This window comes from Poecilia reticulata, linkage group LG10 (assembly GCF_000633615.1).
Source record: "Poecilia reticulata strain Guanapo linkage group LG10, Guppy_female_1.0+MT, whole genome shotgun sequence".
Classification (NCBI taxonomy): domain Eukaryota; kingdom Metazoa; phylum Chordata; class Actinopteri; order Cyprinodontiformes; family Poeciliidae; genus Poecilia; species Poecilia reticulata.
The window spans coordinates 29,262,960-29,282,322 of NC_024340.1; the positions used below are offsets into that span (position 1 = coordinate 29,262,960).

The window sequence follows — 19,363 nt, forward strand, 5'->3', positions numbered from 1 at the left end:
TGCTGATTGGATAAAGCAGAGGTAAAGAAGGCTGTAGATTCTGAGGTGGTGCTAAAATGGTTTCCACTGTGAATTTTAATGCAAAATGCAGGTATATTTCATGTGTGAACAATTAAAACAAGAAGTTCTAAGTTTTTTTAAAGAGGGTTTTAAGTATTTGTAGATTTTAGCCGTTTGTGGATAACTCTGTGGGAGACAGAGCCAGCAGGAAACAGAGACAGCAGGATCTTAAAAAATGAGTTACATTTTATAATCATTTATGACCAAAATACTTTTCAGGTGTTCAGATGTTTTAGGACTGAAGACTCCACCTAATTGTACCTCTCAGTTACAAATGTTCAACCATTGAAGAGGAACGAATGCAGTATTTTATTACAATTATCTTTATTTTATTAATTTAATACATTTTGACTTCCTCTTATGATGTTTATGCGTTATGGACACTTCCAGATTGACATTTTTGTTTCCTAATAATGGGTTTTGACTTCTTTCATCTTGACTGCATTGTGTGCACATGTCATTTATACCAGGTCCTCAGCTTTTCGTTTCCTCCAACTAACAGATGCCACTGTAGCCATGGTGATACCTGGCTTACTGGTATGACTGCTGATGCTGTTTAGGTTACTTTTCTCAGTATAATAAGATCTCTGTTCTGACTGTGGAGAACATCAGGCCTCAACCCTGGCTTAAAAATGTCTGATAGTCGACTGTGATCATATTTCTTTACAGATAAAAGCTCATTAAACCTGCAGAATGGTCTCACTGTACTGGTAAAAGATTGCTGCTGAAATGTGCTATACAAATACAATTTGATTGATTGAAAAGATGTTTTAGACCCTGTGTTGAAACAGATGATTTAACTTGGATTTAAGTCACAGATACTGTCTGGTTTGACTAAAAATGCCTCTAATTAACAATATTTTAACATCTTTCCCGATTATTTCGACTTCCTTTTTAAAGTTCTTTTTCTACCCACTGCTGGAATTTATCTAAATAACCTACGACTACACCTGTCGCCCTACTGGAGGCTGTAACAGGGCTGCATCTTGCCTCAGCTCTCGGCAGTGTAAGTAGCTTATCCCTCTAAGAATGTCTGGTCCAGATTTACTCTGCCTGACCTCCGCTTCCAAACAGACAGTGTGCGGGTAAAGATGAGGTCATCATCCTAACGGGAAGTCGAAAATATAAACCACTGTTCCAACTTTGTGAGTGCACTGGCAGCCTCAGTCCTTTTGTTTTTTAAAAAACAAAAGGACTGACTCAGGCTGTCAACATCTCCAGAAGTATAAGAATCAGAGTCTGATTTTTAACTATAATTTAGCCTTTGGAGTGGTTTGATATGCAGCTGTATTGATGAAACAGCTGCATTGCTTCAATTTTTTTTACCCTACCCTACTATTGCTCAATGTAATTTTAAGTGTTTTTAAAGTGTTTCATTGAACTTTTGACAGCTCTTCCTTCCCCCCCAGTTCTTGTTTGCTTTAGCTAAAGCCATAGTTTGCAGAGATATTCCAAATATCCATTCATCAAGCCATCTTCTAAACCTGCTTATTCTTTACAAAAGTATAATGCTTTTTAGTCAGAGTTTATTCTGATAATCCCCTATTTAACTTTGGCGTTATTTACTAGATAGAGTAAAAACTGCATGATCCTGGTCACTGAGTGAAATGTGCCAGACCCATAGTAAATCACATGCAGCTAGTTGTTTCTGGTCATGGTTAAAGCTGTTTTAACACCACATCACAGAGGCTTCTGTATGTATGCAATCTCACCAGAGGAGAAAAGACAATTCTGTATTTTATGTATGTTGCAAAAATAAATGTTTGTTTATGCTGCAATACTGCAGTCACATTTAAGTCCAGACTTTAAGTAGGCCATTCCAAAACCTTCCTTTAGACTTTTGGAGACATATCGGTGTTTTTTTTTTTTTTTTTCTAAATCAGTTTTCTAATCTTTCTGATTACTGATTGGTGTAATTCTCCAATGATTACCAAATTAGATTTTTTTTGTTTACTTCAGAGCCACAGCTGAAAAAAAAAACTGCTGTTCATAGTTACTCCTTTCCTTATTGTTGTTTAAAGGAAACATTTGCGATCACCATAAAAAAAAAAAAAAATACTTTTATTATTCCAAAAAGGCAATTTCATTCATTATCAAGGTATGAATTAAATATAAATCTAAACTAATGAAACAGAGCAGGCAGTGTACTGGACATAAAAACACTCCACTTCATCAGTTCTGTTGATCTCGGCTTCGGCCGCCTGCAGTTCGGCTGCCCTTCACTGTAAACAAACAAAGAGTTTGGACGACTCCGAACAAAACACGGGGGAGTTCCGGCCCTGTGACAGAACCACGCGATGGTTTGAGGAATCACATTTCACACGGAAAATTTGAGTCATTTACAGTTCCCCCAGTAGAACCATATTGCTTACTATGATGGGAAAGGACAATGTAAATCAACACTTTGCCCTTAATCATTAACGTAAACTTTTTTCTGCTTAAACAATATTTAACATTTGTCTGTACATCCTTGTTCCGATTACATTTTTTGTTTCCTTTAGTCAACAGTTCTTTTGAAATTGTGTTTCGGTGAAAATATTTTATACAAATTGTAAATGTGTAATAATGGATGAAACCAGAAAACAAATCAAACTATATCTGCATTACGTTTGAAACTGATACATTTCTGATCAAATTGAAGGGCTTTGCTTGACTTTCTATCATAAAAATATAATCAAGTTTGGGATTTTTATATTGTCCTTACATTCAATTATAAACAAACAGTTTTTATATACTCTATATATTTATCATATGTTTTAATCACAATAAAAAATGGTTTACAATAACTTCTTAAAGTCAGTCAAATCACAGATTTTAAAGCACACATGCAAAAAAAAAAGGCATTCTGTCGTGGAAATATTGCTTCTATCTTTCTAAGATGTTCCTATGGAAACATCAGCTGAGCTTATGTGAAACATGACCCGATTTAACTTAATGGTCCATCAGTGCAAACATTCGAGACCAAAAGAATTAAAAACTAACTTGGTACATTCCAGAGGAGGCGCCTCACTCTGTCATATCGCGTCTTAATGGATAACAAGACATTGAAGGTGATAATATTGAATGATTTATCACTTTGTTCATAAAAAGGTGACATTATAGATGTAACTGCGCCGCTGCTTCCTCCACCTCTGCTCTCCATCTGCTGAGTCAGGGACCGACAGAAGCTGCTGAGTTAACATCAGCAAGATGGGGTTCAGTAAGTTGGTGAAGGTGTTAATGATATAATGATGTAAACAAAACGCCCCTCTTAAGGCCAACAGTTCAAAAGAATGTTGTTGTTTTATTACTTTGGATTTCATGTTTGCTGATTCTCATGTTTTGAATTATAGATTTCATGTAGTTTTCTGTAATCCACATTTTATTATCCTCAATAAACCGAATAACATACTGACTTATGTGTGCAACAATATCTTTCCTGCTTTTCTGTTTGCAACACCATCTCAACATAAATGAATAAAATAATCACTTAGTCTTGAAAGCCAATATGTTGATACCTCAGCATGTTTTCTTATATAAAATGAATATTCTGACGCTTGCTTTAAAAATCTGTGGTTTTAGTTTGTTTTCTGTCTGCGGAGCGACATTTCTCTCCTTCTGGTCCCACAGCTGCTCAATCAGGAAGTGCTTGTGTGCTGTCACACTCACACACACTGTTTTCTTTCACACAGACACACACCTACACACACACAGAAACAATTGGCAGATTGTCCCGACGACTCAACTGCCACACTCACACTTTCTGTCTCCTGCTGTTTATCAGACACCTGAAGTGTTCTTCGTCAAACTTCTCGACCTGAGGCGTCGACCACAGCAGAGCCGCCTGACGCTGTGTCCCTGGTAACAACAACTTATCGTATTGCCAATAAATACTCTGCTTTCCACGTGGAGGATCTGGCTGAGAGCCTGCACTCTCCGCTATACCTGAGTGGGTTACTTGCTACATCGGTGGCTGCAGCTGGTCAGTCGATTCGGTTGCCACAGATTGTGAAGCGATCGATCTCCAGCAGGTCTTTATTGGGAGCTTTGTGGTTCATATCGGAGGCTTCGTCTGCCTCCTCTTCCTGTAAAGGTGAAGCTGTTGGTGGGTCAGTGTCAGATTGGGGTTCTGAGGTCGAAGGACAGCTGTCTGCTGTCGCAGGTGAGGCGTCAGTGGGGGGAGGAAGAAACAAGTCAGATCGGGGAGCCGGCTGGGTGGTCACAGAGGGTGAAGAGGAGGTCGGAGGGCTGCAAGGTGTGGCAGGAATCTGATCCACAATGGATTCACCTGAATGACAAAGGATGAAACGTATGAACTCCTTTTCTCTGAAAATGTGATAGTAACTATTTTGTAGACAGTTGTTGTCTAGAAAGACTTAAATATTCCAATAATAACTTTATATTATAACTTAAAATGTTGTTATGCTTGTCAAGCTAAATCAGCTTTGCTCAGAATTAAAAACAAAAAGGCAGTGGACATTGCTCATCTGATGACTTTGTACAGGGTTCTTGTTGCCAGGCAACCATGGCAGACTAGAGCAAGTCAATGCAATCTGTCAAGTTGTTTGCAAAAAGGCAAATTGTTGCCATTTTTGGAATCTTTGTCTAAAGATTACACAAAGAAGTTGATATATTAATAAACCCTTCATGCTGCAGCTGACTGACTAATAATGGCCAAAAATTCAGCTATAAACCTGCATCTCTCTTCCTGGAGATTCAAACTACAGCTAAAAACTAAGAGAAATTGGGTGGTTTAACTTGCAAACAAATACAAAATCTATTTTATCCTTTCTTTTGGGGAACCACAGCAAGGTGATTTTTTTATATTAATATTTTTTTATCCCTCCTCCTCGGTGAAAGTGAGAAAAGATCAGGAAGAACAGGAAGAATCCAGCTTGGAAAATAAAAAGTAGTTATTTCCACAACTTGGCTGAGCTCCAAGATGGCTGATTAAAATGATTCTAGTTTATCCAGAAAATGTAATCTTGAATAAATCAAAGGACAGCACAGATCTCATTATGAAGTATTGTGTTTTGTAGAAAGAAAACAGTGTGAACTATTTCACTCTGAGAGCACAAGGAGTAGTATCATGAGAAAAATCATTCTGAGAATAAACACAATAAGTCATATTTTAAAGAACTGCGCAAAACTGATAAGAGACTTGGCAGGAGAGACACTGCCTCACTTCAGGACGTCTTGTTTGCCAGCTGCACATATAAATAATCGTTTTTATAAATAGAACTGCAATCCACCAACCTATTGATTCGGATTGTCAGAGAAAAGCATTTGCATTGTTTTAAAATAAAAATAAGATGTTTAGAATAGATATAAATACCAGATGTTTGGATGTGTTTTTATCAATGGTTTTGCTGGTCCACCAGCGATTACAAACGTTTTACCAAAGAGTTAAAACTCACAAAATGAATAATACATAACAAGCCTTTCCTCTTTTTTAGTAACAAATAAAATGCAATGCACAGGATAAACCTCACGTTGTGTTTTGTCCATATTTTACAACATAACTTCAATAACTTTTATGAGAGATCCCTTCATCTTCTCTGAAGACATGCACTTTAATAAAAATTTACTTGAGGTGAAAAGCTTTGCTTACCTGAAGATTTAGTGCATCTACGTGGGTCAGATTTGCTGGGACTCTTTGCAGAGAAGGACGGAGCGGTCGGTGGCCTCTCAAACAGTTTGTCCTCCATGTTGGCTCTCTTCACATAAACACAAGACTTCCCCAGTAGCACAATACTGTTTAAAACTTTCAGAGTAACCATCCTACAAGTAGAGCAGCAACAAAGGAACCAATATTAGAATATTTTACATTTTATTGGCACAAAGAAATAAATTGCTAAAAACATAATAAAGGATAAAATAAGCAATAACTTGGGGCTAATTCTAAGTTTCCTTGAAGTTGAACTACAGCAGGTTTTGGAATTTAGATTTGATTTTTTTCATAAATGGTGACATTTGCTAAACTTGTTGAACTCTACCACAGAGTGAGCAGCCAAGAAGAGCAGAACATCGCAGTTATTCATTTATTTTAATTAGAAGCAGAGTTTTCTGACTAAATCAATCAAAACTAGGATGAGCTAAACTTACAGAAGCATCTTAACATGTTAAAATTCAATCAAAATGTTTGTTCCAGTAATTAAGTTTAAAATATGAACCTTTTAAAATTTTAGAAGTTAGTCATTTGGAATATTACTCAACATTCTGCAGCTTCGAAGGTGACTCTGCTTAAATACACCCGATTCTATTAAAATGGGCATTAGCAGAAGTCTGTACAATTTGACCGCTTGCTGAGAAGAAAATTGAGCCCTTTGATGAGGGTGTTGGACCAGGAACCCAACAAAAGATTTCAGTCCTCAAGGTTGAAACCCCAACGACCGTTGAGAAGTTTAAGAGAGATTCACAAAGTGTGGACTTCAGTTCAGGTCAGTGCTTAAAGAGTCACCTGCTTCAAATATCCTTTAAAAGTTTTTAAATGGAATTATGTAATATCCTTTTGTCTGAGAAACTGAATTTTGGGTTTTCATCAGCTGTAACCAAATGTCATCAAAAATAAACAGAATGTAAGTCTATATAATGCTAGTTAATTTATTTAATTATTTAAATAAATATTTTTTTTACACAAATTGAAATTTGTTGAGATGCACCGGTAATAGTGTTTTCTTAAAATGGAGCCTAACGATTGTAAGCAATCACCACCATTCTAGCCTCATCTTTCACACCCGCATGCTGATGTGCAGAACGCTTTTCACTGCAGAGCTTTGACTCTGACACTGATGAGTGGAAGACGGACACATTTGGGTCTGTGGAGCAACGGTTGCTGTGACAGGCCATTTGGAACTGAGATTGTGTCAGCTAAATCTTTGCCAAGGCACAGCGATCTGCTCAAACAAGGGCTATTTTTAAACCAGAGGAAAGGGAAGGCCAGAGATGACAACAATGTGTTCTTCTTCCTGAAGGGAATTCTTCAATGGGAAGAGCCCAGTGGGAAGTCAGCTACGGTGTTCATGTTTATATAACCACAGATGTGTCAGTGTGTCCTCATCAAGCGCAGAGTGCAAGTCAAGAGTCTAACAATTGCATTTTTTATTTTTTATTTTTTAAAACGTTTGCTAAATTTGTCAAAACTTTCATCACAATATTGTGGTTACTAGCTCTCATTTTGGCAACAGGAATATAATTTGCCATATAAAAGCAGAAGAAAACAAGCAGAGCAAAACTAAAGGCTTACCCAAGATAAAAGAGGAACACACATGTGTAGGACAGAGCTCCCTGTACCTTCACAGAACTCATCACCACTCGGATTAGCTGAAAGAACAGCAACACATTCCAAAATCAGTTTAATCCAAAAATCTAAAAGTATAAAAGCTAGTATTTGGACTGTTACTCTAAAGGGTTTGAGTCGGTTTAGGGTAACTGACTGTTGCCACTCACCAGGACAGCCAGCGGCAGAGGGATGAAGCCCATCCTCCGGGCCACTGAGTCACTATAGTCAGTGTAGGCCTGCACAGTGACACACAAAGGTTACATCTCTTGACATGAGAATCTGTTAGCTGCATGAGCTTTATTATGTAACAAAATAATCACAATGATATGAAAACAAACAAGCAAAACAAAAAATAAAAATCATACGTTCTTCTGTCGACTGCTAACAAGATCGAAGGCCAGACTGGCTCTGTATTCACTGTACACCTGTAGGACAAGCATGTGGCCGGTTAGAAACCTTGTTCAATAAGCGATGCGTAAATGTGTTATTTTGCCGTTGGCTTGTTTCTTACATCTGCTGTGATGTCGTTGAACTTTGTGATGAACGCATGTTTAATGATGTCAACAGCAACTTCAGACATGACGACCATAAAGACATCAGGGAACAACATCCACAGGTGGTCTGAGGAGAAAGAATGTCATGTCTGAGCAAATCCATCTTGGTGTATCAGAGGATGAACAGAATGAATGCAAAATGAGAAGTGTGCTGCTTTAAAGAGTTAACATTTCAGTTGACAGTCAACGTCTGTCACTGACAGGGAGTTTGTGTTTGAGACTGGCAGGAGGAGCTGAGTGTCAGAAAGCTGTCAAACAGTAACGCCCAGCTCTCATCTCTGACTTTGCTGCCTTGTTGACTGAAGATTCTGGGAGAAACTCCCCAAAGTACTACAGTTGGTCAGTGGGAAGAGACAGAAAGCAACTGCTCAGCATAACTGTCAAATCTTTATTCAAGGCAAGCAGCAACGTTAGTGCTGGCACAGAAATACTGTCAATGTGTTATATTTAGGGCAAAAGTGAAAGGATGCAGTTTTGTGTTTAATGCATTTTAAATGTTAATAAAAACTTAGTTTACAGGGAAAACAAAAAAAATTACCTGGGTTCCATGAAAACTGTTCCATATTCCTGAGACAGACGATGAGGAGGAGAACATAGCTGGTAAACCGTTCTTTAATATCTGAAAGATAAAATAAAAGCAGCTAATTAAGTAGAGTAAAAAATGTGAAATGGGCTAATTAAAACGGTTCACAGGAAGTCAGGTGCCATTTTTATCTTTTTTTTTTTTGTCATGTGTAACAATGAAGCCAAAAATAAACAAATGCACTTTTCTTATTAAGCTAGTTTTGGAAGCCTTCAGCTGACTGTGAAAAAAATTTTGATAGCTGTGCAATGCAACAAATGTATGAAACTGTTATGAAAGACAGAGGTCAACGAAAAATGATGTGCAATGTGGTGATGAAAAACTTACCACTGTTAGACATTTGAAATAAATTGTTCTTCTCAAATTTCTTGAAGACGCTTCCCTTGATCTCCACAAACTGAGATTCATAAAACACACATATTAGAGCATCAAATCTATACTGTATAAAAATACAATGTTGTAGCTGCAAGAGTCAGATTTTAACATCTGCAAGCTGAATAAATATATCAACATGCAAATACTTTTACTGCATTGCTACTTGGACAAATATTTTAGGTAAATGCATTAGAATTTCTTTTTTTTTTTGCAAGGTGTGTCTGAGCACTGACATTGTTGGACATCATAATGGTAAGCAGAGACTTGTTGTGCGAGTTGAACGCAACATTCAGAGTGGAGGCTTGGACCATGATGAGGATGGAATGAAGAACTGAGGAAGAAATACTCAGGAAAAACACCTTTTTAAAAAATAAATCAAGTTAAATAAAAGCAGTGGTTAGGAATAAGACTTCTAAACTAAACCAGAAACTAAAAGTCTATTATTTCAATAATATTTAGAGCTGGCTCAGGTGCTGAAGCGACAGGCATAAACATGTTGTTTAAGTCCAAAAATGTTGATTTGTCCTGCCTTTGGTATACCATATTTGATAATAAATTTCAAATAACTAAGAATATGGATGTTACAGAATTCTCATTTATCTAGTGTATGACCATGTGCATCACTGTTGCTTTAAAGAATAAATAAAAGGGGTCATATTTCAAAAGCATTTGTGTTCAACATGAAGATAAAATGGAAGGATACAGACATAAAAGACAGCCATAAAAAAGTGAGGGATAACTCCTATACTGTCTCTTTTGCGTTCTTTGGGTTCAGTGGCCGTCCAGTACAGAGCATCCAGGATGTCTTGACCAAAAGACGAGAAGAGGCGATCTGCAACCTTATAAAGGAAAACAGGTTGGAAATGAAGTTTGTCAGAGCTTTAGAAAGACAGTAAATGTAACCTTATTGATGTTAGTCAGTGAAATATTAGTTTTTTTCTGTTAAATCACAGAACCACCTCAATTCAGACATGAGTAACTTTCATATAAAGTGCTTCGGAGCATCAAATATGGAAAGAACTACAGTCTTCCTGTGATGCTTCCTTTCCACACAAAGACGAAAGGTTTATTTTGTGGGTGCAAAGAAGTAGCTCACATTGCTAAACATGACTTGTCAATTTATTCAGCCATGAATCTTAAACTTTTATTAGATGTCCTACTACTGAAAAGGTAAGAGAGTCTGAAGAGAATTTAAGAATCACAAGCCTCAATTATTTCATAATTAATCTCTGAACTTCAAAAAACATCATTGTGTTTGCCAAGAATTCAATACTAGATGTACTCAGAAATCTGAGTCTATTTACCAAAATCAGATGATTTTCAGCTCGATCCTCAGAACCCCAACGTCTAATCTGTTTTTGATCAGTGAATTGATCAAGCCTCTACTAAGGGAGAGAGAATGTAGCTGAGAACTTTAAGTATTAGATGTAAAAAGCTATTTGAAAGAAAACTACTTTTTGTTATAGAGGCAAACTCTGTTCAGTATGTCAGCTTTGAAGCACATTTTTCCTTGTAAAATATACATTTTTTAAAATACTAGAGATTTATTTAAAACGACTCTGCAAATAAATAGTTTATTTTCTTCCTTAACGGTAGGTATTATGCAATGGAACGGATGTTAAGAGTTATAAATAAAACAACAGCGTAGCTAAAGCATCACTAATTTTTGTTTTTCGGTGTTTGCAGTGTAAAGTACCTCCAACATGTTGTAGATGATGTAGAGCTTGATGACGGACTGTCCTCTGATCAGGTGATACATCATGGAGTAATCCACGTAGTGCATCATGGAGAAGCACAGCACCAGGATCAGCCCCTTCAGCATATCACAAACCTGCGCTGGCTGCAGCAGTCGTGACCCGCTGTTCAGACAGACACAGGGACCCACTCAGAAAACTCAGCATCTATTTCCCGTACCGACACACAGACTTGTGTTATTTAATGCCCTGATGCATGCTGAGCTGCAAGCTGTTCTGCATCTCCCAAAATCAAACATGCATGAGTAAATGTGTTCACACCGCAATGTAATGCGTGCTGACAAACGCACACGTGAATCAAGTATTAACATGAAGATATTTCCAACCATTTGAAGAATCATGCACACATTCATCTAAAACACGGTGATGCTTTGCAGTGAGGCTATGACAGCAAAACAAGAAGGAACAGACAACAGATGTCGCCCAGTCTCATCTATTACTGCAGGTTACTCAGGCTGAATGATCTCTGTCCGATTAGATTCTCACAAGTTGATGCCAAGATACAACATGAGTAATATTTTCATTTCTGTTCAAAATGAGATAAAACACCAGGAGCAACAACAGATGGTATCAATAAAAGTACAATATGAAATATTAAAGATATTATCTCCTTTATATAACATTTATCTTGGAAGCCAGCTGTCTTTTTAATATGGTTGTTTTTGAAATGTGTCTCTCTGGTTAAAGTACATAAGAAATAAATCCAGACTGTTCTTATCTACCAAACAGACCAACAGGACCAGTGGCTGAGCTTCGCTCTTGATTAAAATGTTTCAGTTATGATATAAAATTGGATTCAACATTTTGGACAGAAATGACTGAGACAGAAAACAAACAGGCATCAGCTGTCATATCCACGTTGGCACGTCTTTTCAAGGTAATAAAGTGAGTCAAACATGCAGCTTATTTTATTAATATCTGTAGTCGGCAGCGGCAGCTCTGGAGCACGTTACGAGAAGAGCTGACAAATCCATGGGAGCGGTTATTTAGTTACAGTGACAGGGGCGACTGGGAAGAGCTGGGGGAGATTAATTTGAACACTTTCTCCATATTTTCCATGTCAGCTGTGTTTTGTCTATTTGCATGCAAGCATGCAACACCACTGTAGAGAAATTATTTATTTCCCTTCTAAGGACATGAACTTATTGGTAATGACCAGTTTGTTTAAATTACTCATTTATCACAGAGAAATGGGACTATTCCTTGAAAATGCTGAGGGAGCCTAATCAGCCTGCTGCTAGTTGGTTAATTGAGCTCTTCTGAAAGCTAAACCCAGTTACCAGCTCTGCATGATTTTTTCTTTGCCAAATCACAAAAGGCACAATTTTTAAACACTCAGTATCAAAGTGCAATGTTAGGAACGATTCTAACTGTCATTGATGCCTCCACTGACTTTAGCAGCAGCTTTAATGATACGGAAAAACATGATTTACATGGCTGGTAATAGAGAGGCTGAATCATTGCACCTCTGAACTGACACCAGACTGACAACAACCTAACCATTAGTATCACTGTATTCTCACTCAATGCACAGCTGAGGAAGCAGTTGAACATCTGGGCTGTTTTCAATATACCATTAGAGGATAATTATCCTCACAGTGAACTTTGATTGTAGCTCAAAAAGTTACCCATATATCAAATTGCTTCATATCACAAATAAAAGCATGTACGTAAATTCTGCAAAAATGGGAAAGACATTGGACATGGACTTCTGGTGCTATACCACCACCTAGTGTTCAACCTTGCATTGCATTATATGTTACAGTTTTAGTATTCAGGTAGTGAAGGTGCTGACCCTGAGAAGGCTCTTGATTCTCAGCACACAGACTTGAAACTGCTGCAGCCTTTAAAGTTACCTGCTCAGGGGTGCATCATCTACATTCTGTAAGCACCATCTTCACAAACCAAATCATTTTACGAAAGCAAGAGAGCAGCATTACAAGCAACTAGGACTGAGAATAGCTCCCTCCATTCGAGGATGTAAAAGAAAGCTTAACATAAAGGGCAGAAGAAGAGGTGAAAGATTTTGTTAAAGAAGCTTAATTTTTAGTATCAAATAGTCTGTCTGCTGCTGTACAGGATAATTTAACAGTGGAGGTAAATAATTACTTTGTTTCTCTCCCTCTTAAGTACTGGAAAATGAAGCTACAGACAACACAAACTGCAGTGCCGCAGTAGGTGTATCACCGACACTTAACACGGGGTGAAAATGGCCAAACATGCTCAGCAGAACTTTACTGGAGCAGACAAAGTTAAACTAACTTGAAGATCAGAACATGGTGTGTAGTGCCAGGCTGTATCTTTACAAACATCATGGAGATGAGATGAGGCTGATGACTGGAAACACGGGCTTGTTCGGGACAGGACTAACTTTTACTGGAGCTATGATGGGCTTGTGGGAGCATACCTGCTTCTTTTGCAGTAGGGGCATGTGCGTGCCCTGCAGGGGAAGGACAGTAAGGTGAGAGATAGGCAGAACAGGGGGCAGAATGTCACACGGGGCCTCTCGTGACACTAAGGGTACATTTATCCATAACTTTGTAACATAGTTGGACTGTTAACAATTGTTCCCCTGATCCAACTGCTCTTGCGTGTACAAACTATTAGAGTTTTTGTAAGAAGACATTTCTCCTTAATGGTTTTTGGCCTTTTCTGGAAAAGTGATCTTTTCAAAGTGTGGTCCTATGAAAAACTGATATAACCATTCCTAATATTTTATTTGCAAGTCTTACAACTTATACTCTTACAAGGTAAGGTAAGGTAATTTTATTTATATAGCACATTTTCAGCAACAAGGCAATCCAAAGTGCTTTACATGAATTAAAAGGAAATACAAACAAAATAACAAACCAAAGGAAAGAAAAAGAAGAAAAAAGCAAAATGCCTAATCTAAATCCTTTTCTGGTGTAAAATGAGTAGTTAAAGTTTCTAAAAAGTAGTAATATAAAAGTAATTAAGTAGTGGCTGTTGCTGTTTCTGGATTCTGAGTTTGTAGTTATTCTAATTCTAATTCTGACTCCATTTCTGGGCTGTATAATATTAATCTAAATAGTGCGTACTCCACAATTTCTAGTATTACTAATAAGCTAAAATAATTCTGCTCAGGGCTGCATTATTATTATTATTATTATATAAATTAATAAGGAATAACTACAGACATGATTGCCAGTCTGAAAATTAAGAGAATTACCTGAACGGTTTGCATTTACCATTTATCCTTGCATGAAAGTAAGCGGATATACCTTTAATTTTACTGTTTCTGGTATACAGTATATGTTAAAATGTTTTAGACTTTTGCATATTTTAGTTGAACATTTGATTGAATCGGTGAATGACTGAATGCAGTGTAAAGCGCTTCATCCTCTTGACTTGATAAAGATGCAAGCTCAGGTCATTTATCATTGACCATGTCAGTAGATGGATAAAACTCTAGATGAACACCTGACAAGAGGATAAAAGCACAGCTTAAGTTTGCAAAGACGCATCTGAGCAAGACGTCTGGACCATAACCCTAATGCAAAGGTCATCAGAGATCATAAAGTTGTGGCTTCAAAAGCTGGTTCTACAGGATAATTAAACATTTTAGATTGCTTAAGTATCTAAAATGTTAAATGTTTTTTTATTATTATTATTATTATTATTATTATTATTATTATGTGTGATAGATCATGTGTTGATATTTATCTGACGTTGGATTTATCCATCTTGCACTGATGAGATATTTTTTTAATTCCAGATACAACACCTGTAAAATATTGAAAAAGGGTGGCCTTAACTTTCAGTTAAAGCTATGCATTTGCAGTTTAACAGTTTCTCTAGAAGTATGAAAATGTATTTTAATCCTTCTGATATGTTATTATATGAAGAAACATAGGAATAGGTCAAATGATCCTGGAAGTGTCTCCCAACACAAACTCCTGAACCTAAAGACCTAAAGAGATGATTGTGGTTCTGGTTTTCACAAAACCAAGACAAATACAGGAAATTAACCGTGAGATGATAATCACACTCAGTTTGTGCAGAAATACAATTTGCTCTTATTCCTGTTTTCAGTTATTGTATAATGTATGTTTTCCAATCTTACCTGAAGCCACAGCATGGCAGGGTGAGGAGGCGAAGCAGAGCCAGCAGCACTCTGAGGGGCAGCAAGGTGAAGATGTACAGGAAGGCATCGGCACACAGGAAGAAGCCAAAGATCATCAGCTAGAACCAACCAACAAACAAACAACACCCCCTCGTCAGACAACAGCTGTCAGTGTGAATGTAAAACCTCTACTGTGATCATTAAATGTGTGTGAGCTGAAAAGCAACAATTCAAAAATCTATATTCTTATAATCCATAAATTTAATAAAGATCAGATTATTTAGCGTCAAATCAAAAGTACCATCAAAATATTTCACAGTACAATGTTATTCTAAATCATATGTAATTACATTGGATCAAATTTAGTTGTAATTCATTTAAATCATCCATCCATTTTCTATACACCCCTTGTCCCTTAGTGGGGTCAGGAGGTGCTGGTGCCTCTCCAGCCAACGTTCTGGGTGAGAGGCAGGGAACACCTGGACAGGTCGCCAGTCTGTCGCAGGGCAACACAGAGACCCACAGGACATACAACCACACACACACACACGCACCTAAGGAGAATTTGGAAAGGTCAATTAACTAACAGTCATGGTTTTGGACTGTGAGAGGAAAACCCTTAATTTAAATCAATCTAGTTAAAAATATAGTTACACAGATTTCAGTGTAATTCTATTGCTGCACAGCAAATTCAGTTGATTTAGTTGGTTCAGCCTATAGCAAATAGTGGTTTATATTAAAATAACATACATTTAATTTAGATTATAAAAACAACTACAAAAATATCACCAATGCACATTTTTAATTATTATAGTTATTAGTAATAAGCCATAGTTGAATTGATTAGGCAGAATCAACATTTATTGCAAGATTGTGCAATGACAACTATCACATATTTGGTTTGTTTAAAAGAGATTGATACAGTTTCCCATCATATAATCCACTGATGTACACAATGAACATTTGTTGGGTTGTCACATGGCTCAGGTGTAACTCAGTTTACTGGAGCTTCAGGCTGCTCATAACATAATCATTTCTGTTTGGCTGGAGAAACAAGCAGCTTGATGAAACTGGCCAAAGAGAAACAAGGGGAATATTTCAGGACCGTTACTGTACACTACCTTCTCCAGCTCCTTGGGTATACGCATGCATGTATATACCCTCTCCCTGCGCTCTGTGTACTTTGCTTCATTGTGTTCCAGGAAGTAGCCTCTGGTGAGTTCTGTACAAATGAAGCGCGTCAACGATGGATCTGGAACAACAAGAGGGCCACAGTGTCATCACAAAGCCATTGTCTGTGACAATTGCAGCTGTCAGCAAAATCAGATTTCAATTCCATGAATGTTATTGGAAAAAGTGATTGAAACTGATATATCTTTGCATTTTTAAATGCAAAAAATAAAATATACCAAATACTTATTTTAACAAAATTATGTAATTATTCTAATGGCAAGTACAGTTATTTTAAAACTTCATGATGTTTTCTGATTAAATCAATTAATAATAATCAATAATCAATTAAATGACAAATTAAAACAAAGGATTATGTTGAGGTTTAAAAAGTAAAAAGTTCATTTGCACTAAATGCAAAAAAAAAAAAAGTATTTTACAAATGTCAGCCACAAAGAATACTTCAAGAATGTTTTGCCCAAAAAAGTGAAACAGTGATGAGTTTGTTGGGCTTGATGTGCACATAATCATTTTACATCATGTTGCAAGTATCTTGTGGCCAGTGTCTAAACTGCATATGGAGTTGAAACACCTAAATGATAACTCCTGGAGGTTTCCTCAAGGAAACTGTCACTACACTGTAACATTTCTAAGGATGTCTATCATAACTTTATGCCATAACTTCTACAGTAACTGTTTTTGTGCAACTTGGTATATTATGTAACCCAGCATGACTTCGTACTTTATACTGTCTCTGTTTGTTTAACTGTGTTGAGATGATATCAGATGTACTAGTTGATCCCTGTATAATTCACATTAGCATACCACAACTTACAGGTGAACTCAAGGTTGATATCTTTAATAGGTTTGTTTTCTTTTACACCTGAAAAGTATTTAATTTGATTCATTTAGTATTTATGTTTTTGACCAAGAGCCTTAGTTGAAAACATACTATTTTTTCAACTTTTTGTATGTAAACAAGTTTTTACATACTTTTTTACATAAAAAGTGTGCAAAAAACATACTTTTTTACCATTTTTTAAAAAGTAGTATTTATTTTTCGTAACATAACCTTAAAGTTACATGATCAGAGCTGTACAACATATCGCATCACAATCATCACCATATCAAAGAACTACTTGGATGCTATCATGTTTTACATATGCAAATTCCTTATGCCAATAATGTATTTGGACTGTTGGATATTCTTAGTGGTCTCAATGTTAAAGCTGACAAGCAAGCGGTGGAGAAAAGTGGGTTAACCATAACCAATAACATTATTGCAGTGTGAAGCAACATCTACCAACATCATTTCATCATATTGTGCAGTCAAAGTAAACAAAATATATTTAAACTTTTAGTTCATCATTTCCTTCTGCAGCACTTTGAAACAATGGGCATCATGTGCTCAAGGTTGATTTCTGCCCAAATAAATAAATTACCTTGATTCTTCTAGAGTGAATTTTGGGTCAGTGGCTACTCTACAAATATTTAAACTGAAAAAAATATTCATGTGTCCAATACTTATTTTATCTGCTCTTAATACGATGTGACACTCAAGCAACATATGAGTTACCTGGTATAAAGCGATGTGGCTGTTTATAGTACCAACAGACTTAAAAGTAAATAATCTGTCAGGTCTTTGTGTTATTTATTATTCAAGGAGTCAGAGTTTACTGTAATGTCTTGATAATAGCTTAAAAGAGATCAGAAATATTTCTTCAGGACTTCATACAGATGGAACATTATTTTCACCTTTGAGTCAAAAAGCTTTAAACTTTTTTGACCCAAAGGTGAAAACAATGTTTTATCTGTACATAACAAACTGTTTTATAAAATAAAAAAAATATTCACTGAACTCAAAAAATGTCCAGCTACATATTTCAAGTATTTGTTTAGTTTATAGTTTAAAACTAATTAAAAAAACCATTTATTTTGTTAGACTTACAATCAAACTGGATTTCAAAAAGACTTTAGACATGGTAAAAACAAAACAAAAAAGATTCTGTTGATCCATCTGCTGTTCCAACAGCATTCTGTGATGATTTAGCTCATCACAGAATCCGGAAACTCCAAACTGAACCTGTAGCTGATTGAATTTGGTCTCCTGGCTCAATGAAACTCTGAACACCGTGTAACAGCACGATTCTTTTACTCCTCAAACCAGCCAAATCTTATTTGGTTCAGAAGCTTAACGGACACATTTGTGTGTTGGTTCACGGACTTCAGCTGCAATCCACACACTGTAAATGTCCCTCACACTTTTTGTTTTGACCTACTACTGAACTTCCTAATATACTTGGATAAAGCACAATAAACAGTAAGCTTCCTTAGCAACAACCTTTTTGTTATCTATAGATAGATATTTATTTTATATAAACAGTAGAGCAACTGTACAGCACGGTGTGGTATGGGAGCCTAAAATATGAAAACGTAACATGAAAAAAGCATGTCATATACAGCAGTAATAAGAAGCCACATAGCTTCACCAAATGGCTGAATTTGCTGTTTTTAAGCTAACTGGCTATTTACTAATAGCTTGTTAATTAAGCTAGCACTGTAAATAAACAAACTCAGCAGCTGTCATCAAGCCGAGAAGACTCATTTAGGCTTTTGTAGCTAATTTATGCTTGAGTCCTCACCCCTCCACACAAAACGTTGTAGTCGTTGAGTCACGTAAGTGTGAATGGCTAAAGAAAGTCAAAAACAAGCTTTAAGTTGTTTAACGGTTGTATCTGTGGCTTCACTGCTGGGTGGACCAAACGGTTACCTGCTGAGACTTCCTGCTGCTCCCTCTTCACTGCACTAATGTCGAAAAACCCCAGTGTCTCCGGAAGCTCTGGAGTTATTCCGATTTTTCCCGACCTGCGAAACTCTTCCCAAGGTCTTTTCTGTCTTTTCTTTAGCTCAATTTCGTTTTCTTTCTCTTCTGACAGCTCGGTCCCCGACACGTCCGCCATCTTTACTCTGGTCAACGCATGACGTCAGCAAAGCGGCGTCGGTCTAAGACACGTCAACTAGAAGATTCAATATTTATCACAAAAGTACAGAAATAAATGCATGTTTCAATGTTACTGAGAAAACATGCTATANTATATAATAAAAGAGTGGATGTCAAACTTAACATATTTTTGTGGTTCGGCCAGAACCTTCTACATGTTCAGTTTTCTTTAAAATCCTCTATTAAGTAGTTATTTACACATTCTGAAGCAGCCACAAGACTTTATTAGTTTGCAAATAAAACTTGAGCAGACATTCTTTTAATTAATACATTTGTCTGATAGGCTGTGTGCAAAACATATTTTATGCATTATTTATGTAAATAAATAATAATACAAAGTAACTACAATTACATTTAAATAAATAAATAAATAAATTTGTAACCAGCAACCCTCCCGACCCCACTGAGGGACAAGGGTGTAAAGAAAATGGATGGATGGATGGATGGATGGATGGATGGATGGATGGATGTGTATATTACATCTAGTCTGAGTATACCTGAGACGAGGGCATCAATTTGAA

General features: G+C 36.6%; 1 protein-coding gene across 2 annotated transcripts; it reads right to left on the bottom strand.

Moving 5' to 3' along the window:
• Positions 1 to 2,107: 2,107 nt before the first annotated feature.
• On the bottom strand, positions 2,108 to 18,829 carry tapt1a (transmembrane anterior posterior transformation 1a). 2 transcript variants are annotated; one of them, XM_008421095.2, is made up of 15 exons: positions 18,612 to 18,829; positions 15,793 to 15,923; positions 14,672 to 14,790; positions 12,995 to 13,027; positions 10,530 to 10,692; positions 9,537 to 9,672; positions 9,067 to 9,164; positions 8,786 to 8,855; positions 8,414 to 8,494; positions 7,833 to 7,942; positions 7,687 to 7,746; positions 7,489 to 7,557; positions 7,286 to 7,362; positions 5,651 to 5,820; positions 2,108 to 4,327 (listed from the first exon to the last, which is right to left on the bottom strand). In XM_008421095.2, exons 1-15 carry the CDS (start codon positions 18,799 to 18,801, stop codon positions 4,023 to 4,025), a joined length of 1,812 nt encoding a protein of 603 aa, XP_008419317.1. In that variant the 5' UTR covers positions 18,802 to 18,829; the 3' UTR covers positions 2,108 to 4,022. The 2 variants fall into 2 exon arrangements, with proteins under 2 accessions (XP_008419317.1, XP_008419318.1); XM_008421096.2 differs by lacking the exon at positions 12,995 to 13,027.
• Positions 18,830 to 19,363: the final 534 nt, after the last annotated feature.

Coding starts and splice junctions, on each gene's coding strand:
- tapt1a (XM_008421095.2), bottom strand. CDS start 18,801: ATGGCGGACGTGTCGGGGACCGAGCTGTCAGAAGAGAAAGAAAACGAA. Junction 7,747..7,832: donor TCAACGACATCACAGCAGAT/GTAAGAAACAAG, acceptor CTTGTCCTACAG/GTGTACAGTGAATACAGAGC. Junction 4,328..5,650: donor TAGATGCACTAAATCTTCAG/GTAAGCAAAGCT, acceptor TTTGTCATTCAG/GTGAATCCATTGTGGATCAG.